The sequence below is a fragment of the Mustela lutreola genome, chromosome 4 (assembly GCF_030435805.1).
Source record: "Mustela lutreola isolate mMusLut2 chromosome 4, mMusLut2.pri, whole genome shotgun sequence".
In the NCBI taxonomy this organism is placed as follows: Eukaryota; Metazoa; Chordata; class Mammalia; order Carnivora; family Mustelidae; genus Mustela; species Mustela lutreola.
The window spans coordinates 15096781-15123799 of record NC_081293.1 but is presented as its reverse complement, the minus strand read 5'-3'; the positions used below and the strand labels follow the sequence as shown (position 1 = coordinate 15123799).

The following is a 27019-nucleotide window of genomic DNA, read 5'->3' as shown; positions in this document are numbered from 1 at the left end:
TTTTATTTTTAGGATGAATAATGAAAAACATTAGTATCTATCTACTTTTTATCTGTTACCTTATAGCACATGTAATTTGCCCTAAAGAAATGAACGTCTTTGGAATTGAGGTGACTGCAGTGTGTTTTGTGTGGGAAAGTATAGTAGTTTATAGAAAAATATTTGATGGGTGACATTTAAATTACCCAAGAGGATAAAAGTTGCTTCAACCATTTTTATATTTGGGATAGGTATATTAAATTTTAACTATTAGCTTTATTGACTAAAAAGAAATATTTAGCTCCCTTAGTTAAAGCCTGAGTTAAGTATTTATATCTATAGAGGAAAAAAAAGATTGAAGTGAAGCTCAGTGTTCAGCATTAAGTCCTTTATGTTTTCTTCTCAAGAGTTATGGAAAGAATTGAACCAAATATTTTAATCATAGATATTGATGACATCCTGTAAAGTATCTGAACTTTGATGTTTGTAGGGAACTCCCACCAAAGTTCCTGTGGTGCCTAAATTTTTTCTTTTCTTTCCTTCCCTTTTTTTTTTTTTTTTACCTTTTTAACTTTAATCTCTTAATGCTGGAGTTTAGTTGACGTATGATTATGTTTTATGGTAGGATTGGTCAAAGTCTGACTTCTGTGGCTTCTTTGCAGCCACCATAAAGGAAATGTGACAAATACAGAAGTGTCAGTTAACCAAAATGATTATTTCAGGGGCGCCTGGGTGGCTCAGTGGGTTAAGCCGCTGCCTTCGGCTCAGGTCATGATCCCGGGGTCCCGGGATTGAGTCCCGCATCGGGCTCTCTCTGCTCAGCGGGGAGCCTGCTTCCTCCTCTCTCTCTCTGCCCACTTGTGATTTCTGTCAAATAAATAAATAAATAAATAAAAATCTTTAAAAAAAAAGATTATTTCATGTCTGTGGGAATAAAATTAGTTTGAGTTATTGTGAATATAATTCATCTTTTTAGATTGATTTTGATAAATTATCTCTTTATTTTTTATTACTTATCATTTCTACTTCATTTCTAGGGGTTTGTATGATAGTTTTATTATGACTAGAATTCTTTCACATGGTCATGAGGAGCAGTGACTCTGCATTGGCTTTATTGATTGAATGGAAGCCTGTTATCAGATTCAATAGAAAATATTTTCATTAGATGGTTTCTGTTTCAAATTACAAAATGTGCACATTTTTTCCAATAAGTATATGTTGTAGTTCCAAAAACTATAGTTTAAAGAAATGAGTAAAAGAGATTCTGATTCAATAAACTCGATCTGGGGTGGCTCAGTGGGTTAAACCTCTGCTTTCAGCTCAGGTTATGATCTCAGTGTCCTGGGATCAAGCCCCACATTGGGCTCTCTGCTCAGCAGGAAGGCTGCTTCCCCCTCTCTTTCTGCCTGCTTCTCTGCCTACTTGTGATCTCTCTCTCTCTCTCTGTCCAATAAATTCTTTAAAAAAAATAGAAATCTTAATTTTAAAATTTACTTGTGATTTATATTTATGATGTAGTTTAAGAATTATTGCTATACAAAGATGAAAAATAACATGCTTTATCTTTAAACTTTCTAGTCTGTGAAAAACTACACCAAATGTCATGTGAGAAATGAGCAGATTTGTAACAAACTTACCAGCTGTAAAAGCTGTTCACTAAACTTGAATTGCCAGTGGGATCAGCGACAACAAGAATGCCAGGCTTTACCAGGTAAAGATTTCAATTTGGTAAATGAATTTCTAGTCCACAGATGAACGCCATTATAATAAAGAGCATGTAGTAAGAACATTCCAGTTCTTACTAATTTTTAACTTAACTTAATTTTTAAATTAAAATTAAATTAATAGCAAATAAACAATAATATTGTAGTAATAATAGCATAGTTTCTATAAGAAAATTTTGTATATTTGCTTTCAGTTCTTTTAGGATGTTCAGGATTTCTTATATTTATTATACTAGTGATTATATCTTAAATCATATCTTAAAAACAAAATAATAAGCACTGAGACTAATATTCAGATTTAATGAAAGTTAACATTTCAACCTATTTGGTTTGTTTTTTAAGTGCCCTTTATCTTTGAAATTCTGGGAACTTTTTTACTGACTACTTTTTTACTATAAATAACAATTTTTATAATAAGTTTTATATGATTTAATGAGACTCAAGTTATGTAAACCAGAGAAAAGCCCATTTTAAAAAGCAATTTCAAGTTATTTTTTGCATATAACACTCTTCTTAGTAGACTCTAAGTACTCTTCCTTTTAAATATAAAGGTAAAATCAGAAACTAGAAGAGTAGTATGGGTATTTAACCGATTCCATCTTCCTGTTATACAGGTTAACTGAGACATACACTGGTTAAGCGACTTGCTCAAAGCTACATGGCTTGTAAATGGCAAATGTAACTATTAACTGGGAGGTCAATTCTTGCCTTTGTCTATCCAGTGGTTTTTGTTTGCTTGTTATATTTTTTCAAAGAAAAATTTCTGTGCATATGTAACTTTAAAAAGTCCTTGGAAATCCCATCAAAGGATCTATGTCATGCTTAGAAGTTCATGTAATAAAATAAAAATTAGAATGCCTTTACAAGTACCATTCAGATTTTACAATATTCAAATTGTGGGTTTTGTTGATATACTGACCTTTAAAATTTTTAAACAGTGATATGTGCATGTGTGTTCACTTTGAAAAAATTAGAGAATATTAATGCAGTTCCAGATTTTGAAAAGCAGTAGTGAGATGACACTAAACTTGAAAGTAATATTGGTATCTAAGTGTTAAATTCTAAAATCAGTATGTAGATCAGTAAAAAATACTTACAAAGTTGTTTTAAAAATCTTGGAGCAAGGGGCATCTGTTGGTGCAGCTGGTTAAACGTCATGGTCTCAGGGTCGTGAGATGGAGCCCCACCTCAGCTCTGTGCTGGGCATGGAGCCTGCTTAAGATTCTCTCTCTCCCTCTTCCTCTGCCCGTCTTACCCCGTGTGTATGCTCCCTCTCTCAAATAAATAAATGTTTAAAAAAAATCTTGGACCAAAATAGGATTTGACTGAGGAAAAAAATATATATATATATAAAATATATATAAACATGTATTTATTTATATTTATATATAAATAAAATAATATGTATAAGTAAATAAATGTTTTTTAAAAATCTTGGACCAAAATAAGATTTGAATGAGGAATATATATATGTAAATAATACATATAAATATATATATTTATATTTATATATAAATAATATATATAAATAAATAAATGTTTTTTAAAAATCTTGGACCAAAATAAGATTTGACTGAAGAATATATATGTATATATAAATATATATACAGTTCCAGTATATATATAAATATATATATTTATATATACATATATATTTAAAGGAAGATTGCTGCAGTGAGAAGAGAATTTGATTGCCAGCGGAAGTTTGGAAAAATAAGCGAAGTCATGTTTGGTAGCACCCATCTACTCATTCCCCGGAAAGAATATTAGTTTGGTATAAGAGCTCTACTTGGCCAGGCTATTTTGGAGAATAATAAATAACATACAGTAAATGTAATAAAAATTACATTATAAATTAACTTACCTTGTTCTAGGTTCATATTTACTAAGCAGCAATTTGGGTATATATAGTCTGTTTTCCCCTCAGCTTGTCTTGAGGAAGTGAATGCTCCAGATGGAGGACCCTGTCTATCCAGAGTTAGGCTCTCCCTTGAACATTTGTGAATTGTATTTTTCAATTGAGCTCACATAAACTTGGCAATTTGAATTTATCTCACTAAACTCATTTTAAAAATTTACCGCTCCCCATTTAACTCTGAAGCTGAGTTGATGCTCAATATTACAAACCCTAAACCCTCAAAATATCTGGGTCAGTGGTATAATTTAGTTTAGCCCCAAAGACCCATACGTTTCTTTTCATTTTCATGGTTTGTCAAGTAAGTGTTTTCGTCTCATAAAAAAATAAGACAGGGCAAAAGTAATCGAAACCCTTCCTTGATTAAGTAAGTTAACAAAAGCCATACTTAAGCAAAACTTTTATACTGTTTCCTTAAGTTGATTAGGTACTTTGGATTCCAGAAGACAAGGAATATTGCTATAGCTGTAGCCTGAAAAGGAAAATAAAGATGTTTTAAACAATCATATTAAATGAAAATTATACTTTATTAAGGTATTGCTATGTTCTAGGTACTATTCATAGTATCCAATTTGGTAGGACTGCAGTTATTAAAGAACAGAAGTTCCATGCTCATGGACTCTCTCAGAGGGTCCATGAGGTCAATACTAGTAATACTCATATGATTACTTACTTTTTAAATTCTGATTCTGTCATGGGTTTATTATGGAGTTTTCCAAAGGCTATGTAATATATGATTCCAGTAGCTTGGAGAAGTAGATAGGAGACTAGAATTGTCTTATTTTAAACCAACATTAAAGAGATTTGCAAAAATGCAAAAGAGTGCTATACTTTTTGCTATTTTTTTTTTTTTTACGGTTTTATTTATTTATTTGTCAGAGATCACAAGTAGGCAGAGAGGCAGGCAGAGAGAGAGGGGTGGGGGAAGCAGGTTCCCTGCTGAGCAGAGAGCCTGATGCAGGGCTTGATCCCAGGACCCTGAGACCATGACCTGAGCTGAAGGCAGAGGCTTAACCCACTGAGCCACCCAAGTGCCCCCTTTTATCTGTTTTAAAGACTATATTTCTCTTAAAATAAAATCTACTTTTGATTTTAAGTTGTAATGTTTTCCCCCAACATTTTATTATGAAAAACATTTTTTTAAAAGATTTTATTTATTTATTTGACAGAGAGGTAGAGAGAACACAAGTAGGCAGAGAGGCAGGCAGAGGGAGAGGGAAAAGCAGGCTCTCTGCTGAGCAGGGAGTCCAACATGGGGGCTCGATCCTCATGGCCTGAGCTGAAGGCAGACGCTTAACCGACTGTGCCACCCAGGAACCCCTATCTTGAATATTTTTACACGTACAGAAAACTGGAAAGAATCATAGAGAGGACACCCACCAAATACCCTCACCCAGATTCTACAATGAACATTTTGCTCTGCTTTATCCTTGATCTATCTGACCCTCTATTCGTTCATTGTTCTTTCTTAATTTTTTGATGCCCGTGGCCTGATTTGAACTATCAGCTTCTCTTTCTCAGGGAGAGAATTTGATGACACATCTCCTTTGGCCTGTATAAAGGGGCAAGACACCCCAAAGAGCTGGAGGAGTGTGTCTGTAATGAAATTTTTAAGTACAATTTTAAGTGAACAAATAAATATATTTTTAAATGGTCATTTAAAATTTTTAATATGGTCAAAGCCAATAGGTAAAAAAATACATAAGGATCTGTGAAGTCTTCAATAATATTTAAGAAATAAAGGGGTCTCGAGACCAAAATGTTTGAGAATTGCAGCTTTAGAACAATTCCAGAAAATATGCACTACTGCATCTAAAGCCGAAAGGTCAAAGGGCACTGAAGCATTTAATGTGGTATGGAAACGAAAATATAGTCAAAATTTATAGAACAGTGTATTAATGAAGCACTATATTATTAGCTAGTACACACTGAAGCATAACTTTATAATGTACTTATAAATGTGTGTTTTAGAAAATAGCACTATTTTAAGATCAGCTTGTATTCTAAGCATAAACCACTGTTATTGTACAGTATGTTTAAATGTTAAACCTGAATATCTGTATAAAAATAAACATTAGAAAGCAAAGATTATACCTTCTTTATTAAACATAAAAGAAATAAGACCTATCTCCCTACAGTTATAATTAAAGAATCAAAGAACCCAGCTTATATCAAAATAGTGCACCAGGGCTATGGAATGGAGGAATAACTTTGAAATTGCTTTTGTTAAGTGGTGTTTATTTTTCTTTAAAGTGATCTTGTATTATATAAATTGGACCTGAAGATGTAAATGTAGTAGCGATTTTATTAACTGAGATACCATATGCCAATACACTAAGAAACCTAGCAGGCAATCAACACATTTTAACAGATTTTATAGCTATAGCTTATATTATGCTTAAGAATTAAAGGAAAAAATAAGAACTTCTGTTTTTATTCTTCACCAAACTATTAGATAAATTTTATTTAGTAAATCATATTGATATCCTTAGAATTTTTATCATTGAAAGTTATTTAAACAAATAAAGAAGTTGTATTTAGAATTCTAAAATAACTGAAGAATATACATGCCTTTTGGTAATCTAAAAATAAGATAGAATTTTTTTTTTTTTTTTTTGACTAGCTCATCTTTGTGGAGAAGGATGGAATCATATTGGTGATGCTTGTCTTAGAATCAATTCCAGTAGAGAAAGCTATGACAATGCAAAACTTTATTGTTATAATCTCAGTGGAAATCTTGCTTCATTAACAACATCAAAAGAAGTAGAATTCGTTCTGGATGAAATACAAAAGTATACGCAACAGGTAATAGCTCTACTTGTTTATATTGTGGAAATACACAGGAAGTCCTAAAATCATTAGCAATGGTTCTTTTTTTTGTTTTTAAATAAATTGTTTTTACTAAATTTTGGAAGTAAAGTGGACAGGACTTCAAAAGTCAATTGGCACTGGACTTCATCTGTATATGTATTTGGGAATAAGATTTTCTAAATTACTCATCTATGTTTTGCATAGTAAGCTGCTACATTTCTTACCAAGAAATCATTTTATATGAATAAATACACCTTAAAATACATTTTTAAAAAAATATTTTATTTATTTATTTGTCAGAGAGAGAGCACAAGTAGGGGGAGTAGCAGGCAGAGCAGTCAGAGGGAGAAGCAGGCTTCCTGCTGAGCAAGTAGCTGGATGGGGACTCTTTCCCAGGAGCCTGGAATCATCACTTGAGCCAAAGGCAGCTGCTTAACTGCCTGAGCCATTCAGGTGTCCCAAGAATTTGTTTTGAAGTGTAATGTCTTCGTAACTTGAGATGTCCCTTATAATTAAAACACAAGAGGGACAGATGGTTGGCTCAGTCAGTTGGGTGTCTGACTCTTGGTTTGGGCTTAGGTCATGATCTCATAAGTCCTGGGATGGAGCCTCTGCTGAGGGCAGAGTTAGCTTGGGATTCTCTCCCTTTCCCTCTGTTTTTCCTCTGACTCAGGCTCTCTCTTTCTCTCTCTCAAAAAAGAAATAATAAAAATAATTAAGGCCAACACATTGGTTACATTTGTATATATGTATTTTTTGTGAGTGTGTGTGTTTTTGAATTATGCTATTTTTTTAGGTGTAGATTTGCTTAAAATAATATATTAAGGGTTAGCTGAAATAAAACCAGTTTTTAAAGTATGTAGAAGTTGTTGGAACTTACAGCACTTAGAAACTGTTTCAATATTTCAGGGGGCTTTATGGAAAATATTTCCATAAAAAATGGAATATTTCTTTGAAAACCAGGTGATGGGTATTAAGGAGGGCATGTGTGGTGATGAGCCCTGAGTGTTATATGCAACTAATGAATCATTGAACACTACATCAAAAACTAATGATGTACTATATGTTGGTTAATTGAACATAACAAAAAAATTAAAAAATGAAAACTGTATTAAAATATTAGTTTATAAGCTATTTCTAAGAAGAATTTACAGTATTTTCTACTCTTGGATCTTCAAAATATAGTTAACTCTTAAGAGTAGATTATATAAGGAAATTTAGAAATAATTTACTAAACCTAGTTTTGAAATATTTAGCTCATGTAATTACTTGAAGTGTACAAATACAAACCGTCATAGCATCATAGCAGATTTTTGTATTTTGTTTCAAAAATAAAGTTAGAACTCAAAACAGATCAGGTAAGTGATAAGACTAAACAATAATAAAATAAATTTTATTTATGTATGAATAAAGTATATTATTTTATTTATAAATATAATAATAAATAATAAATAAATAATAAATGCCTTAAATCTGTGGTTTGTGCTAGATTTGGCCTCACATTTAAGATAAAAACATGGGGCGCCTGGGGCTCAGTGGGTTAAAGCCCCTGCCTTCGGCTCAGGTCATGATCTCAGGGTCCTGGGATCGAGCCCCGCATCGGGCTCTCTGCTCTGCAGGGAGCCTGCTTCCTCCTCTCTGCCTGCCTCTCTGCCTGCCTCTCTGCCTACTTGTGATCTCTATCTGTCAAATAAATAAATAAAATCTTAAAAAAAAAAAAAAGAGTTGGATGCTTAACCAACTGCACTAGTAAGATAAAAACACAAGACACGCAGAGATATCCTATTGTCAATAAAGTACAAAGTAGAAAAATTTCTATACAAATAATGTAGGTGTGTCTATAATTCACCTGTTTCTTTGAAAACTCTATTAGGCCTGATCTCAACGACTTTATTTTGACTTTGAGTTATGATTTTTATTTGGACAAATAGTCTGTTGGTACTTCAAAACTTTACTTTGTATAGGACAGAAGAGACCATTTTGGCTTGAAAATATTTTAGAGCAATATTACCAATTACTTGCTATAGAAATACTTAAGTAATGTTTTCTTGGTATAGCTGATTTTTAAAGGAACATTGAGGACCACCATCAAAATGCTGGAGAGCATGTAATTGGACATACTGCTTATCTTTAAAACTTGTCAGAAAAAATAAGATAATGCATATAAAGAATATATATTTTATTTTTCAGAGTATACAGTAATTATTATTGTTTGCATTTTAAGGTTTTTTTTTAAAAGATTTTATTTATTTATCTGATAGAGACACAGCAAGAAAGGGAATACAAGCAGAGAGAGTGGGAGAGAGAGAAACAGGCTCCCCCTTGAGCAGGGAGCCCGTTCGGGGCTTGATCCCAGGACTCTGGGATCATGACCCGAGCCAAAGGCAGATACCCAAGGACTGAACCACCCAGGTGCCCCGAGGGTTGTTATTTTGTATCACTTTCTCACTGCTGCTATTACTACCATGTCCCAGAGTCATTATTTAGAATTCTTAGGTAACTTGATGAATTTATTTAATGAATAATTAATACTGATATTAATTGTGGAAAAATATTTGCCCCATATGACTAATGTAATTTTTCCATAGTGAATGAGAAATCCGCCCTGCTATTCCCCCACCCCCACTGACTGCCCTGGGTACTTATACAGAACCTTTTATCTCTTAAGATAATTCCTAATTTTTGATGAAGAATAGGTTGCTGATTTCACCTTTACTAGTAACAGAGGAATATGCACCTTGTGTTTAAAAAGTGACATAAGAACAGTTTTTATAAATGTTAAAAAAAAATTAGGGGACTTGTGCACACTCCCTTTGGAAATTTTTGTATGGACATTCACTTCACAGTTACTGCTTACCCTCACATTTTTGGTGATATTAGCAATTATATTTCTGTTTTTTTAAAAGATTTTATTTATTTATTAGAGAGAGAGAGCACAAGCAGGCAGAGCAGAAAGCAGGGAGAGGGAGAAGCAGGCTCTCCACTGAGCACAAGTCTGACGCGGGGCTCAATCCCAGGACCCTGGGATTGTGACCTGAGCCAAAGGCAGCCACTTAATGAATTGAGCCACCTGGGCCCCGGCAGGGTATTAAGTATTAATATGAGATGATTTAACTTATAATTATAGTTTCTAATTGTAGAGCCCTACCTCACACATAATAAAATGTTTAAATTAATTATGTCCTAGGCTTTTATAAATAATCAAAATTTGGGGGCACCTGGGTGGCTTAGTGGGTTAAAGCCTCTGCCTTCGGCAGAGGTCATGATCGCAGGGTCCTGGGATTGAGCCCCATGTTGGGCTCTTTGCTCAGCAGGGAACCTGCCTCCTTTCTTCTCTCTCTGCCTACTTACGATCTCTGTCTGTCAAATAAATAAATAAAATCTTAAAAAAATATATTAAAAATTTTGAAGTGGTTATCACAATATACTTGTTGACTCTCAAATATTTATTATATGCCTGATATTAATAAAGAAAAACTATTATAATTAAATTCATGTGAAAAACTAATCTGTGAAATTATTTTTTTGTGAACTGTAACTATTTTTCTGTGAAGAATGAGCCAGTATTCATTCAGTTAGTAAACATTTTTTGGGAATGTACTTCTTGCTGAGAATAGGGATCAAAAGACAGTCACTCATCTGTTTGTTTTGTTTTGTTTTTTTATTAACATATAATGTATTATTAGCCCCAGGGGTACAGGTCTGTGAATCGCCAGGATTACACACTTCACAGCAGTCACCATAGCACATACCCTCCCCAATGTCCATAACGCAACTACCCTGTCCCTACCCCTGAACCCCGGGCAACCCTCAGTTTGTTTTGTGAGTTTAAGAGTCTCTTATGGTGTGTCTCTCTCCTGATCCCATTGTGTTTCACTTATTATTTTCCTACCCCCCAAACCCCCAATGTTGCAGCTCCACTTCCTCATATCAGGAAGATCATATGATAGTTGTCTTTCTCCGATTGATTTATTTCGCTAAGCATAATACCCTGTAGTTCCATTCACGTTGTTGCAAATGGCAAGATTTCATTTCTTTTGATGGCTGCATAGTATTCCATTGTATACGTATACCACATCTTTATCCATTCATCTGTTGATGGACATCTAGGTTCTTTCCATAGTTTGGCTATTGTGGACATTGCTGCTATAAACATTCGGGTGCACATGCCTCTTCGGTTCATTATATTTGTATCTTTAGGATAAATACCCAGTAGTGCAATTGCTGGGTCATAGGGTAGTTCTATTTTTCAACTTTTTGAGGAACCTCCCCGCTGTTTTCCAGAGTGGTTGTACCAGCTTGCATTCCCACCAACAGTGTAGGAGGGTTCCCCTTTCTCCGCATCCTCGCCAGGTCTGTCATTTCCTGACTTATTAATTTTTAGCCATTCTGACTGGCGTGAGGTGCTATCTCATTGTGGTTTTGATTTGTGTTTCCCTCATGCAGAGTGATAGAAAGAACTTTTTCATGTGTCTCTTAGCCATCTGGATGTCTTCTTTGCAGAAATGTCTGTTCATGTCCTCTGCCCATTTCTTGATTTGATTATTTGTTCTTTGGGTGTTGAGTTTGATAAGTTCTTTATAGATTTTGGATACTAGCCCTTTATCTGATATGTCGTTTGCAAATATCTTCTCCCATTCTGTCGGTTGTCTTTTGGTTTTGTTAACTGTTTCCTTTGCTGTGGAAAAAGCTTTTGATCTTGATGAAGTCCCGATGTTCATTTTTGCCCTTGCTTCCCTTGCCTTTGGAAATGTTCCTAGGAAGAAGTTGCTGTGGCTGTTGTCAAAGAGGTTGCTGCCTGTGGTCTCCTCAAGGATTTTGATGGATTCCTTTCTTTCTTTTTTAAAATTTCTTTCTTTTTTTGTTTTTTAATGATTTTATTTATTTATTAGAGAGAGAGAGAGAGATCACAAGTAGGCAGAGAGGCAGGCAGAGAGAGAAAGAGGGGAAGGGAAGCAGGCTCCCTGCTGAGCAGAGAGCCTAATGCGGGGCTCCAGGACCCTTGATCTCACATTGAGGTCCTTCATCCATTTTGAGTCTATTTTCATGTGTGGTGTAAGGAAATGGTTCAGTTTCATTTTTCTGCATGTGACTGTCTAATTTTCCCAACACCGTTTGTTGAAGAGACTGTCTTTATTCCATTGGACATTTTTTCTTGCTTTGTCAAAAATTAGTTGCCCATAGAGTTGAGAGTCTATATCTGGGCTCTCTATTCTGTTCCATTGTTCTATGTGTCTGTTTTTGTGCCAGTACCATACTGTCTTGATGATGATAGCTTTGTAATAGAGCTTGAAGTCTGGAACTGTGATGCCACCAACTTTGGCTTTCTTTTTCAACATTCCTCTGGCTACTTGGGGTCTTTTCTGGTTCCATATAAATTTTAGGATTATTTGTTCCATTTCTTTGAAAAAAATAGATGGGATTTTGATAGGAATTGCACTAAACGTGTAGATTGCTTTAGGTAGCATAGACATTTTCACAATATTTGTTCTTCCAAACTGTGAATATGGATAGTTTTTCCATTTCTTTGTGCTTTCCTCCATTTCTCTCATGAGTACTTTATAGTTTTCTGAGTACAGATTCTTTGCCTCTTTGGTTAGGTTTATTTCTAGGTATCTTATGGTTTGGGGTGCAATGGTAAATGGGATTGACTCCTTAATTTCTCTTTCTTCTGTCTTGTTGTTGGTGTAAAGAAATACAACTGATTTCTGTGCATTGATTTTATATACTGACACTTTACTGAATTCCTGAATGAGTTCTAGCAGTTTTGGAGTGGAGTCTTTTGGGTTAACCACATAAAGTATCATATCGTCTGCAAAGAGTGAGAGTTTGCCTCCTCCTTGTCGATTCAGATGCCTTTTATTTCTTTTTGTTGTGTAACTGCTGAGGGTAGGACTTCTAGTGCTATGTTGAATAACAGTGGTGATAGTGGACATCCTTTCCATGTTCCTGACCTTAGGGGAAAAGCTCTCAGTTTTTCTCCATTTAGAGTGGTATTCACTGTGGGTTTTTCATAGATGGCTTTTTTTTTTTTTTAAGATTTTATTTATTTATTTGACAGACAGAGATCACAAGTAGGCCAAGAGGCTGGCAGAGAGAGAGGAAGGGAAGCAGGCTTCCTGCTTAGCAAGGAGCCTGATGTGGGGCTTGATCCCAGGACCCTAGGATCATGACCTGAGCCGAAGGCAGAGGCTTTAATCCACTGAACCACCCAGGCGCCCCATAGATGGCTTTTATAATATTGAGGTATGTACCCTCTATGCCTACACTTTGAGGAGTTTTGATTAAGAAAGGATGCTGTACTTTGTCAAATGCCTTTTCGGCATCTCTTGAGAGTATCATGTGGTTCTTGTTCTTTCTTTTATTAATGTATTGTATCATACTGATTGATTTGTGGATGTTGAACCAACCTTGCAGCCCAGGAATAAATCCCACTTGGTCGTGGTGAATAATCATTTTAAGGTACTATTGGATACTATTGGCTAGTATTTTGTCGAGAATTTTCGCACATGTGTTCATTAAGGATATTGGTCTGTAATTCCCCTTTTTGATGGGACCTTTGTCTGGTTTTGGAATCAAGGTAATGCTGGCCTCATAAAATGAGTTTGGAAGTTTTCCTTCCATTTCTATTTTTTGGAACAGTTTCAGGAGAATAGGTATCAATTCTTCTTAAATGTTTGGTAGAATTCCCCTGGGAAACAGTCTAGCCCTGGGCTCTTGTTTGTTGGGAGATTTTTTTTATGACTGTTTCAATCTCCTTACTGGTTATGGGTCTGTTCAGGTTTTCTTTTTCTTCCTGGTTCAGTTTTGGTAGTTCATATGTCTCTAGGAATGCATCCATTTTTATCATAGTTGTTCATAATATGTTATTATAATTGTTTGTGTTTTTTTGGTGTTGGTTGTCATCTTTCTTCTTTCATTCATGATTTTCTTTATTCGGGTCCTTGCTCTTTTCTCTTTTCTTTTTGACAAGTTTGGCCAGGGGTTTATCAATTTTATTAATTTCAAAGAATCATCTCTTAGTTTTGTTGGTTTTTTTCTATTGCTTTTTTGGTTTCAATTTATTGATTGCTGCTCTTGATCTTTCTTGTTTCTCTTCTCCTGTTGGGTTTAGGATTTCTTTGCTGTTCTTTCTCCAGCTCTTTTAGGTGTAATGTTAGGTTGTGTACTTGAGACCTTTCTTGTTTCTTGAGAAAGGCTTGTATTGTGATATGCTTTTCTCTCAGGACCGCCTTTGCTGCATCCCACAGATTTTGAACAGTTGTGTTTTCATTTTCATTTGTTTCCATGAATTTTTAAAATTCTTCTTTAATTTCCTAGTTGACACATTCATTCTTCAGTAGGATGCTCTTTAGCCTCCATGTATTTGGGTTTTTTCCAACTTTCCTCTTGTGATTGAGATCTAGCTTCAGAGCATTGTGGTCTGAAAATATGCAGGGAATCATTCCAATCTTTTGATACCGGTTGGGACCTGATTTGTGACCCAGATTGTGATTTATTCTGGAGACTGTTGTGTGTACTAGAGAAGAATGTGTATTCTGATGCTTTGGGATGGAATGTTCTGAATATATCTGTGATGTCCATCTGGTCCAGTTTGTCATTTAAGGCCTTTATTTCCTTCTTGATCTTTTGCTCAAATGATCTGTCCATTTCAGTGAGGGGGGTATTAAGGTCCTGTACTATTATTGTATTATTGTTGATGTGTTTCTTTGATTTTGTTATTAATTGGTTTATATGAAATGTGCTATTTTAGAAGTTGCACATTTCAAGGTTTCTTGTGTTAGTTCCTCATTTTTTCTTGCTTGTTTTTATAGATCATAAACATCGGACTAACAGTTATTTTGGATGTGTAAGGAACTTAGATTTGAGAGTTTGTGGTCTAGCATGTGCTAGGAAAGAAAAATATTTTGTTTCATTAGAAAGCTGAGCTGTAGCAAAATTTCAAAGGTGGAAGCCTCTGCAAGGTGACATTCCATTAAGCATACCTTTATGTAAAATGAATTATATCCTGAGTCATTCCAGTTATATACACTTAAGATAACACTTCCTTGGCAAGTAAAGATGGACAAATTCAGGCAATTTAAAAAGATATTCTGCGTCAAATAATCATTTACTTATCGGAAATGGCTAATGAAATGTTGTAATGATTTATGGCGTGCTGCAGTAAATTTTCATAATATAGTAATTTGTCTTTGATTTTCAACTCCCTGTCCAGTTCATTTACTGGGTAATAGTTACTTTAAATGTTTTATCAATGGCTTCATTTTTCTGTTTCTCTCCTCTTCCTCGCAGATCCTTACCATGATGAGATAGGGAATAATATTTCATTTTAAATGACTTGTCTTTACTATAGATAGTTGGAAATGTAGGCAGAGTCACTGTAATGTGAAGCACAGTCATTAATCTGAAATATCTATGTTGGATTGAGTCCTGCTGTTATTATCAAGAACTATAAAAATGTTACTGTTTTTTTGTTATCAAAATATCTTTCAGCATAATATATGAAATAAATGGTGATTATAAGAAAAAACAGCATGTGTATTTTTATAATTGGAAACATTTATTAAGTACTATCTCTATCTCAGGAATTGGAATGTAGAAAGTAACCATATATGTTCTAATGTACTTTGGTTCTAAAAATTTATTGACTACCTACTATCTGTATAGCATTCTACTAAGTGATAATGTCATAATGAATATTCATAGGATATTTTAATTGTAGCTAGGACATATTTGTTGAGTGTTAACAATGAAATTTATTGTATTTATACACCTTGCAAATTTCTAGGTCTATAGCTGTCTTTAGAAGCTCTATAGGACCATTTGTATAACATATTTAGAATAAACACTGGATATATCTATCTTATTTCTGTATGTTAAACATTCAAATAGAGAGACATATTTTTCTCTATCCTGACAGTCCACAATGTAAAAAGGTGACATGAGTTTTGAAGTCACCTCACATTATAATATTATTAACCTAATAACTGAAAAAATAAATATATTATGTGCATTAAGGTAGAAGTGTTTAGGAATAATGTCAGCAAGATGACAGAATGGAAATTTCAAGGTTTTGTCCTGCATTGGTGGTATAGTGGTGAGCAAAGCTACATTCCAGCTTTTGTTCCCTCATAGAAACATTGGTTTGAACAACCATTCATATACAAAAATACCTTTGCAAGAGCTAGGTAATCTCAGTGAGAGATTATAACAGTTGAGAAAAGTGCAGAAATAAGAAAGGATACTTTTATAATACCTGCATCATCCCCGCCCCCAAGCCTGTGCAGGGTATTGAAGCATGGTGAGAGATACCTTCTACAAAGGGGAAGAAAAGTAAAGTGAGCACCTGACTTTGCTGCTGAACCAGCTTCAGGTTTTCTCTAGTGAACCCTGATGCCTGATTGGTTCCTACTGACCCAGGTACCAGGCTTGCTCCAGACTGATCCCCATGGCCTCACAGTACAGGCAGGCTTCCTGTGGCCCTAGGCTCCAGAAGACCAAAAGTTCAGGACCTTCCCAGTATACTCTAGTACTTGGCCCAAGACCAAGTACTAGTACTCTAGTACTTGTGACCCAAGACCAGGCTCACCCCTGGAAAGTCAAGCTTTAGACTCTTCCCTGTATACCCAACCTTCAGGCTTGCCCCTGTGTTTCCAGGTACCAAGCCCATCTTTTGTTACTCAGAATCTGGCCTGCTTCCATGGATTTGGCCACTAGCCTTAACCTAGGAGACCCTGGCACCAGGCTAGCCTCTATAGACTCAGAACCAGGTCCATACCCATGAGTCCAGGTGCCAGGCTCATCCCAGGACTAAGCTGGCATCCATGGATTCAGAATTGAAAATTATCCCGATGCCAAGTAGCCTCCATGTTTCCTTCAGTCTGTCCCAAGAGATTTAAGCTCCAGATTGGCCCTTTTGGACCCAGCTACAGGCCTGCCACCATGGACCGTGGTTCTAGGTGTACTCTCATAAACCTAGTTCCCATGACTACTTCAATGGACCCTTGTACCAGGTGGCCCCCATGCACCCAGTATCCAGGCCTGTATCTACAGACACAGATTCTAGGCCCACTTCCATGAACCCAGGCATTGGCCTACTCATGTGGACATAAACTTCAGACCTATGGCAATGGTCCCAGGCTTGCCCCTCTGAATCCAGGTACCAGGCAGCCCCCTGTAGACCCAGACTCTAGACCTGATTACCCACTGACCTAGCCACCAGGCTAGCCTAGCTGAATAATCCAGCAGTAAACCTGCCTATGGATTCTACTTTATGGCCCTCTAGAATTGCTGGAATTTCTGGATAGGCTGAATGATGAAGGGCTTTCCTTACTGAAGTCTGTCTATAAAGATTAAAAGAAATAGTTACTTCTTCAGATGAAACACTGATGCAAGGCAATAGGGATCACAAAAAATCAGGGAAATATGACACTACCATAGAAACAGAATAAAGTACCAGTAACTGACCCTAAATAATGGAGAACTAAAAACTGACAATTCAAAATAATCATCTAAAAGAAGCTTAGACAACTAAATTATAGTAAGAAAATGATATGTGAACAAAATGAGAAGTTTAACAAAGACATGGAAATCATAACAAAGAAACAAACAGGAATTATAGAGCTAAAGAACACAGTGATTGAAATAAAAAAATTCATATAGCACTTCAATAGCAGACACTGTCAGAAGAAAAGAATCATTGAGCCCAAAGTCAAGTCATTTGAAATCATCTAGTCAGAGGTAGAAAAAGAAAAAAAAAATGGATAGAAACATGAAGAAAGCCTCTGGGACCTATGACAGACCATCAAATGCATCCATACATGGTTTTTGGGAGTGCCAGAAGTCATAGAGAAAGACAAAAGAGGCAGCAATTTCCTTTAAAGAAATAATAACAGGAAACTTCTCAAATCTGAAACGCCCCCAAGTGAATATCCAGATCCATGAGACCCCAAATAGATTAAAAACATAAAGAGAACCTTCACCAGGACACATTATAACAGAGAGCCCAGAAACAAATTCATGCATTTATGATCAACTGATCTTCAGCAGAGGTACCAAGAACATAAAATGGGGAAAGGACAATTCAATAAATGATGCTGGGAAAACTGGATATCCTTGTGCAGAAGAATGAACGTGGACCCTTGTCTCACACCATATAAAAGAATCTGAAAATGGATTAAAGACACGAATGGAAGCCCTGAAACTGTAAAAATTCTAGAACAAAACTTAGAGAATAGGCTTCTTGACATTAGTCAGGGCAATGGTTTTTTAGAAATGATCCCAAGAATATAGGCAATGAGCAAAAATAGACAAATGGCATTGCATCAAACTAATCAGTGTCTTCACAGCAAAGGAAGCAGTCAGCACAGGAAAGGGACAACCTGTGGATTGGGAGAAAATGTTTGTAAATCATACATTTGATAAGGAGTTAAAGTCCACAATATATAAGAAGGCAAATAACTCAATAGCAAAGAAAAAGAACTCAGTGAAGAGATGGACAAAGGATACGAATAGCCATTTTTCTAAACAGAATATACAGATCACCAACAGGTATATGATAAAAGCTGGGTATCATTAATCATCAGGGAAATACAATTCAAAATCAAAGTGACCCTGTTAGAATGGTTGTTAACAAAAAACAAGATAACAAGTTGGCAAAGATCTGGAGAAAAAGGAACCCTTGTATACTGTTGGTGGGAAGACAAATTGGTAAAGTCAATTTGGAAAACAGTATGGATGTTCCTCAAAAAATTAAAAATGGAACTGCCATGTGATACAGCAATCCCATGTCTAGGTATATATTCAAAGGGAATGTAATCATATCAGTGAGGATATCAGTGAGGCATCTGCATTCCCATGTTCATTGTAGCATTATTCACAATAGCCAAGGTATGGAAACAACCTGTGTTCATTGATGGGTAAATGGATAAAGAAAATGAAATGTGATATGTGATAGTGTGTGTGTGTGTGTGTGTGTGTGTGTGTGTGTGAGTGAGGTATGTGAGATAGATAGATAATGGCATATTATATAGCCTTACAAAAGCAGGACACCTTGCCATTTGCTATAGCATGTATAAACCTGGAGGACATTACACTAGGTGAAATAAGCTAGATACAGAAAGATAAATACTGCTTGATTGTATTTATATGTGAAATCTAAAAATGTCAAACTCATAAAAGCAGTCAATTGAGTGATGGTTGCTAGGGACAGGGTATGAGGGAAATGTAGAGATATAGGTCAAAAGGTACAAAGTTTCAGTTATACAGGATAAATAAGCTCTGGATATCTAATGTACAGCATGGTTACTAGTTAATAATACTGTATTGTATACTTGGAATTGAAGATACTAGGTGTTAAATGTTCTCACCACAAATATAAAGGTAACTCTATGAGGTGATGGAAATGTTAATTAGCTTGATTGTGGTAATCATTTCATATTGACTGCATGTACCAAAACATCAAATTGTATGTGTTTTAGATCTATATTTTTAAATTTTTCAATTATATCCCAAGAAAGTGAGACAAAAATAAAAAATTTATGAAACCCCACATAATTCAGAAACAAGAAAATAAAGAGTTGTTTATAATCTAATATATATAGAGTAGCAAAAATATATCATTTAAAAATATATTTTAATAAACACATTTTAAAATTGATTCATGATTAAAATAAATCTGTGTATACAGAATGAATTTCTTTTCAAACCCCTTTTGAAATATTAATGAGAGCATTAGGAGTATTTTGTTTTGTGGCATTTGGCAATCTATTAAATTTTAGGCAAAGGAGTCAGATTTTATCAATTTTCTTGATCTCTTTCATAATGAAAGTAGATGACATAACTTCATCTAAAATTGAGTAAAAGTCCTGAGGTACCAGTAGAAGTCTGAACTGGGACAGAGGCAGTTTTTCTTCTTAGTCCTTATGTGAACATGTTAAGTTTTCACTCACGTCTGTATACAGTTTGTTGATTTTGTTTCCTGTTCTCTCACAGTGCGTGTAATGGCAACTTAGCTGTAGATTCTTACCTCCAGAACTGATTAAATTGTTAAAGTAGAGCAGTAGCAGAGCAGCAGCAGCAATATGTTAATTTTTTAGTGATCTTGTTTTGTAAGGTAGGTATTTATATCAGACATTTATAACCTCATTTTTTAGAAGAGGCAACTGAGGTTCACAAGGGCTAAACAACTGGCCTCAATTATGTAGCATGAGTGCAAGATCTATTTTTGAAAAATACTGTTCTTTTCTACATCATTCTCTAAAATATGCTGGAATTGTTAATTATCCTTGGTACAGGAAGTCATTAGAAAGGCAGTTTTATATATTTTTAAATGTTATTTTTACTTTTTAAATTATTTTTTGTTTGTTTTTTTTTTTTAAGATTTTATTTATTTATTTGAGAGACAGAGAATGAGAGAGAGAGAGAGAGCATGAGAGGAGAGAGGTCAGCAGGAGAAGCAGACTCCCTGCTGAGCAGGGAGCCCGATGTGGGACTTGATCCTGGGACTCCAGGATCATGACCTGAGCTGAAGGCAGTTACTTAACCAACTGAGCCACTGAGGCTTCCCTTAAATGTAATTTTTAATGATAAGGAGGTATTTGCTAAGGAATATGACTTTTTTTAAAAAAACTTTTTATTTATTTGTTTGACAGATTACAAGTAGGCAGAGAGGCAGGCAGAGAGAGGGAGAGAGAGAGAGAAGGAAACAGGCTCCCGCTGAGCAGGGAGCCCGATGCGGGGCTTGATCCCAGAACCCTGGAACCATTACCTGAGCCGAAGGCAGAGGCTTTAACCCACTGAGCCACCCAGGTGCCCCCGGAATATGACTTTTTATATCTAACTTTCTTTAATACTCCTTTTGCTATTGTTTATAGAAAGTATCACCATGGGTAGGCTTGCGCAAGATCAATATATCCTACTGGGGATGGGAAGACATGTCTCCTTTTACAAACACGACGCTGCAGTGGCTTCCTGGTGAACCGAATGATTCTGGATTCTGTGCATATCTGGAAAAGGCTGCAGTGGCAGGCCTGAAAGCGAATCCTTGTACATCGATGGCAGATGGCCTGGTCTGTGAAAAACCTGTTGGTAAGCAGTAAACTAGTATTTCTTTAAAATAATTACCACGCCTTTCCACTTGCAGTAGTCTATGTGCCTAAGGTAAATTTCACCATCTTTTTATGATGTTGATTCCCTGATAATTTTGGTAAATTTTATCTTTAACTACATTCCCCACTTACTATTAGTGACCTCACTGTTAACTTGTGAAAATACCAAAATTTTATGGTTTTATACAATTTTTATTTTTTGATTGAGTCTATTCTTAATTTTGTTAACAACTTTTACTTTTATAATTCCAGTGTTTAGAAGGAAGATTTGTTTTTAAGATTAACAACTAATTTTGAATCATTTTCATCTTATAGTCTTTTTCATTTGGCAAGTAAGAAGAAACATTTCTGTTCTTTTTTTTCCCTAATATGTCATTTTGTGGTGATTGACTTTTATTATTTTTTATATTGGCCATGACATTCAAACCCCAAACCTGTATTAATTGTGTGGTAATTTTTTATTTGGTTTTATTAGCCAGTATAAAATATTAGACATATACATTGTTTTTTTTAAGTTTTTATTTTAATTTCAGTTAGTTAACATATAGTATAATATTAGTTTCTGGTGTGCAGGACATGTGCCCTCCTTACTCCCTATCATCCATTTCAACCACCCACCTCCCCCCACCTCTGCCACCCTCCTCCCTTGTCAGCATCACTTTGTTCTCTATAGTTGAACGTCTGTTTTTTCATTTGTCTCTCTCTTTTTTCTCTTAACTCATTTGTTTTGTTTCCTAAATTCCACATATGAATGAAATCACATGTGTGTCTTGAAATGGATTTTCGCTAAGTGATAAAGGAATATTGAATTATTTTCTCTTTTTAAACACTTTTAAAAAATATACATAATATAAAATTTACCATTTTAACCATTTTTAAATGCAGAGTTCAGTGTTATTGCATGCATCAACATTATTGTGCATTAATCAACAGCATGTATCTCCAGAACTTCCTCATCTTCCCAAACTCTATACTCATTAAACAATAACTCTCCAGACCTCTCTCCCCCAGCCCCTGACAAGCACCTTTTACTTTCTGTGTCTATGAGTTTGACTAATTTATTTACCTCATATAGATGGAATCATAAAGTGCATGAACTTTTATGCCTGGCTTATCTCCCTTAACATAATGTCTTCAAGGTTCATTCATATTGTAACATATGTTAGAATATCCTTCCATTTTTAACATGAATAATTATCCATTGTATGTACATCCAACATTTTGTTTATCCATTCATCCATCAGTGTACACCTGAGTTGCTTTTACTTATTGGCTGTTGTGAATAAGGATGCTATGAACATGGGTTTACAGATATCTTTTCCAGTTCTGGTTCGTATCTTTTGGGTATATAGGCAGAAGAAGGAATTGCTGTATCATATGGCAATTTTATGTTCATGTTTTGAGGAATTGCCTTACTGTTTACCGTAGAAGTTGTACCATTTTACATCCCTACCAGCAATGAACAAGCGTTCCAATTTCTTCACATCCTTGCTAGCATTAAAAAATTATTTATCTGGGGTGCCTGGGTGGCTCAGTGGGTTAAAGCCTCCGCTTTCGGCTCAGGTCATGGTCTCAGGGTCCTGGGATCCAGCCCCGCATCGGGCTCTCTGCTCGGCAGGGAGCCTGCTTCCTCCTCTCTCTCTCTCTGCCTGCCTCTCTGCCTACTTGTGATCTCTGTCTGTCAAATAAATTTAAAAAAAAAATATATATATATATATTTATCTAAAGGTTATGATATTCTATTTCATGTAAAGATTTTATAGTATATTGTTTTATTTTTATTGTTTGTTTATCAGAGACATGTTCACTGATAAGCATTTGTTTTGATAAGGTATGGAATGTTTATGGAAAAAATTTTAGTGGGAAAGTAAATAATGAGTGTGTGTGTAGTACTTAGCCAAAAACAGAAAACTAGGTTATGGGCTACATCTCTATGTATAAGTTTTTAAATTATGTAACTTTATGTACTTTGTAAAGGATTAAAATTTTCAAAAGAAGTATGATTTTCAAATTTGATAATAAATTTAAGAAGTATTAACACCTCATCTTCATTTTCATTTATCGTATTATGTAGTTTTTGCTATAATTTTTATTTCACACTTGGCTTACTTGAAACATTCCCCAAACCTCAAAACAAATGAAACCCATATATCTGTGCTAAAATATAGTTAACAAATAAAATAATTGTATTTGTTGATTTATTCCAGTCAGTCCGAATCAAAATGCAAGGCCGTGCAAAAAGCCGTGCTCTCTACGGACATCCTGCTCCAACTGCACCAGCAATGGCATGGAGTGTATGTGGTGCAGTAGCACGAGGCGCTGCGTTGACTCCAATGCCTACATAATCTCTTTTCCATACGGACAGTGTCTGGAGTGGCAAACGGCCACCTGCTCTCGTAAGTATTTATTTAGAGTGACTTTTCATGTAAAGGCAACACAAATCAATTTTCTGTGATGGAAGGAGGAATTAAACATCTGAAGAAGTTTTTAAAAGTTGGGAAAAAGTTTTTGCTTTTGTTGCAACAAAAAACTGTTGTTTTAAAACCTATTAATGGTATAGGCCCCAGAATTATACTATACCATCATTTTGAATTCTACTAATTATTTTATCCGACATAGGCACACACACACACATTTTGCCACATTTGTGCTCTCCCCAACTCTGAGTGTACGTTGCAGAGAGTTTAACACTTCATGAAAGTGCTTATTGCTGCAAAGATCGCATACTGCTTTGTCGTGCTCCTTTAGTGTCCTCTAATCTAGCAGAGTTCCCATGTCTTACACAACTGATATTTTTGAAGAATCTACACCATTTGTTTTTTTACCTGTCCCAATTTGGATTTATCTAATTCTTTCCTCATGATTGGATTCAAATTAAGCATTTGTTGGCCAGATATCAGTCCTATCAGTGGTGGTGCATCTACCAGGAAGGCAGGATGCAGTCTTGGAATCACATGGGGAGTCCCGGCAGCAGGTCGGTACTGCACTTGCTATTGGTTGTACTTCAGGGCTAGATCTTACCCCTTGCTCAAATTTTTTAAGGACTTGACTGAGTGTATGTATCATACCACTGTGTGGTTATGAGAGTGGCCTTGTAAAGGCAGATTGCATCATGATGCTATTGCCAAGGTAATTGCATAGCACTACTGAGAGCACCTGGTGTCCTTGTAGGAATTTGAAACCACATGCAGCTTTTTTTTTTTTTCCTTTTGGAAAATGTAGAAGCTGCTTTTCTTAGCAAGCTTTGAGCAGGCAGAAAATATGGTTTATCTTTCCACAATCTACCCTCTGACACTGGGTCTTATCAAAAAAATGCCTTTCCAAAAGGGACATGAAGTAATTGGTCTCTTCAGATTTATAATAAGAAGGTAGGAACAATTATTTATTTCCAGTGCTCCCTCACCTGCTTTTCAATGTTGAATTGATTTATTCATGCCACACTAATTGGGGTCTGTCCTTTTTGTGACTGATTCAGACTTTGTGTCCTTTTTGGAGAACATACTCTGCTGGTGCCCAGGGTCGCCATTCCACAACCACAGTTAGCTCTGGAATCACCTTAGATAAAGTTGGAGTTCAGTGTGTATTCGACCAGAAATCCTTTATTTAAACAAAGCAAAACATCTATTCACTTGCTAAATTCAAGCAGATACAGATGAATGAGAGGAATGAGGAATATGAGAGGAATGTTTAGGAAGCTCTCTAAGGCAGAAGGACCAAGAGTCCTTAGGTTTGTTTTATTTTAGTTTTCTTCCCAATACTTTTACTTGCAATAACCTGTGTTTGCAATGAATGAATGCCAGGTCCCAAAGGAACTGCAGTTACAGTGCAGTGAAGGGAGACAAAAGAGCAGCCACTTGAAGCCCCATATGGGTTAAACTCAGGAAGATATTGTAGTTGAAGTGTTCAATGGGATAGAGAAGGGCCAGTTTTAATCTTTCTAAGGGAATACTCCTCAGCGGATCTTGTTATCCCATGTCTAGTTTTTTTCCCTCCTAACAATTGCTTTGATAGTTGTTACACACTTGTTATGCCTTCTCTCACCCGATCTTTGCAGCTCTGGTAGGTCCAGTTCAGGTCTTTGCATCAGTCCACTGGCTTCCCTCTGTTCTTTCCCTCTTCCAAGCAGGCACTTGTAGGTTTCCGAGGAGTTTGGGCCATGACACAGCTTGTTCCTGCAACTTTTTAAAGTTTTGTCTGGACTTTCTTATCAGCCCATTGGCTTCCTTACATTCCTTCCATAGGAACAGCTGCCGCTGCTGTAACCGTGATGATGGATGGATAAATATCCTAGCAGCAGCATGCATTGTCCGGCCACGCATTCTTCCTTCCATCCTTCCTTGAGCTCTCTTGCTTATACTGTAAGAGGAAGGAAGAGCTGCTTCTTTTAAGAGGAGCTTCCTAAGTCTGAGATACCCTTTGGTGGTGAATCTCCTATTTTGAGGCTTGCGCCCGGGATCTGGTAGCCCACAGACAACATGGCCACCCATGTTCATAAACTCTTCTTGCTCAGATGAGGATGAGTGACCTTGTCATTTTGAGGTAACCAGCTGCTTAAGACAGTGCAGATGGAGACTCACTGGCCTTTCCAGAACTTACATCATTCCCAAAGATACCCTCATAGTCTACCAGCCAGCCAAACCTGTGTTTGTTCCATATAGTCACCCCTGGTGCATGAAGAGCTGAGATAGAACAGTAAGTGTCACAAGGTAGGCCAGAACTTCTAGGCTGTGGCTGTTGGGTATATTTGTTTCCCCAGGTTCTTGGCATCACGTGGAGAGGTGTTCTTGGCATGGACATAGCTGGGTATATTCGGTGTTGAGCTCCTCGGTGCTGTACTTTTTTAGGAACTTTATTTATTTATTTTTTAAATTAATTTCTTTTCGGCATAACAGAATTCATTGTTTATGCACCATACCCAGTGCTCCATGCCATACGTGCCCTCCATAATACCCACTACCTGGCTCCCCCAAGCTCCCACCCTCCACCCCTTCAAAACCCTCAGATTCTTTATCAGAGTCCATAGTCTCTCATGGTTCATCTCCCCTTCCAATTTCCCTCAACTCCCTTCTCCTCTCCATCTCCCTTTTTTTAAAAATAGGGAATGAAGACGGGCCTCATTCAGCGCATGGCACTGGGGTTGTTGCAGGCATAAAAGGGTCTTACTCCCACAGAAAATGTCTTATTAGGAGTCAGCTGCCCAGGGGAGCTGCATCCAGTGATGCAGTCTTAGGGGGAACTGACAGCACCCAGGCTCTCTTGCCTTCATAATCATGTTTGTCTTTCCACAAACTTTAATGTTTGATGAAAGAAATCAGACACAAAAGTTTATATACAGAATGGCTCCATTTAGATAAAGTTCAAAAATAGGCAAAACTAAGCTCTCTTGTTTAGGAATGAATATTTAGGTGGTAAAACTGTAGAGTAAGGCAAAAAATTAATGTAAATGACAGATAGTGGATGCTGCTGGGAGAAGACTAGGGTGTTGGCTAGGACAGGGGTGCAAGGAAGGCAGTGGGCCACCTCCAGGCTGAGTGCAGGCACAGAGTATTTCTGTACAATAATTGATTAATCTCACATTTCTCTATGGGCTTCTCTGTGTGTGTTATAGAATAAAAGGATAAAGGGTAACGAAAAAGGAGCTTGTAAACTTTCCAAGGTCTTACATGCTTAAGAACTTCCTAAAAATTATTTAGAGTTAAATCTAAGTCGTCTTCACTACTCACAAATCTTTCTTGTATTCCATGTCTTCCGTCTCATTTATTAACCTTTTGGAGAATAGTCTTCAGTAATTCATTCAAATAAATTTATGGATAATAATCTTTTTGAATTTTTGTATGTCTAAAGTGTATTTTTTTATGTTGACTTGAATGATTAAGTGGCTGGATGTGGGAGTTCTAGGTTATTCTATCCTTAGACCTTATAGTGTTTGGTGTTGTGAGTGAGAATTTTCCTGTGAATTTGATTTTCATTCCTTTGTGGGGCATCTTTTTAAAAAAATTCTTCAAGAAATGAAAGATTGTAATTTTTTTCTCTTAATCCCTGGGATTCCAAATTCTGTAATTCATTTCAATTTCCAGTAATTGAGTTAAATTTTAAAAATGGATTCTCATTTGCTCTTTGAATCTGAAGAGTAGTGTCTTTCTTTACCGCTAAAAATGGTCTTTAATACTTACATTGTTTTCTTCTATTTATTCTTTTTTAGAAATCTTCTATTTATTCTTCCTTAGAAATCTTAAAATAGTGGTTGGAATTTCTTTTTATTATTATTATTATTATTTTAGTCACCATATAGTACAGCATTAATTTTTGATGTAGTGTTCCATGATTTATTGTTTGCATATAACACCCAGTGCTCCATGCAATCTGTGCCCTCCTTAATAATTATCAATATGTCTTGAATTCACTTGAATTTTCCATCTCTTAGTTACAATTCAGATGTTTTTTCTTCTTTATGGTTGTTTATTTGGGGATTTTTATCTCTT

General features: G+C 35.8%; 1 protein-coding gene and 1 long non-coding RNA gene across 4 annotated transcripts in view; one reads left to right on the top strand and one right to left on the bottom strand.

Annotated features, from left to right (window-relative positions):
• Nucleotides 1-20263, bottom strand: part of LOC131830656 (uncharacterized) — a 72829-nt gene extending 52566 nt beyond the window's left edge. Inside the window, exon 1 of the long non-coding RNA XR_009353259.1 lies at nt 20198-20263. This is a non-coding gene — a long non-coding RNA (uncharacterized LOC131830656). The remainder of the gene's footprint in view (nt 1-20197) is intronic.
• The window catches only part of ATRNL1 (attractin like 1), an 849703-nt gene that overhangs the window by 159298 nt on the left and 663386 nt on the right, over nt 1-27019 (top strand). For all 3 annotated transcript variants that reach the window (XM_059173087.1, XM_059173089.1, XM_059173088.1), the window contains exons 14-17: nt 1558-1690; nt 6242-6423; nt 20304-20517; nt 22745-22933. In XM_059173087.1, coding sequence (XP_059029070.1) covers nt 1558-1690; nt 6242-6423; nt 20304-20517; nt 22745-22933 — 718 coding nt within the window. The remainder of the gene's footprint in view (nt 1-1557; nt 1691-6241; nt 6424-20303; nt 20518-22744; nt 22934-27019) is intronic.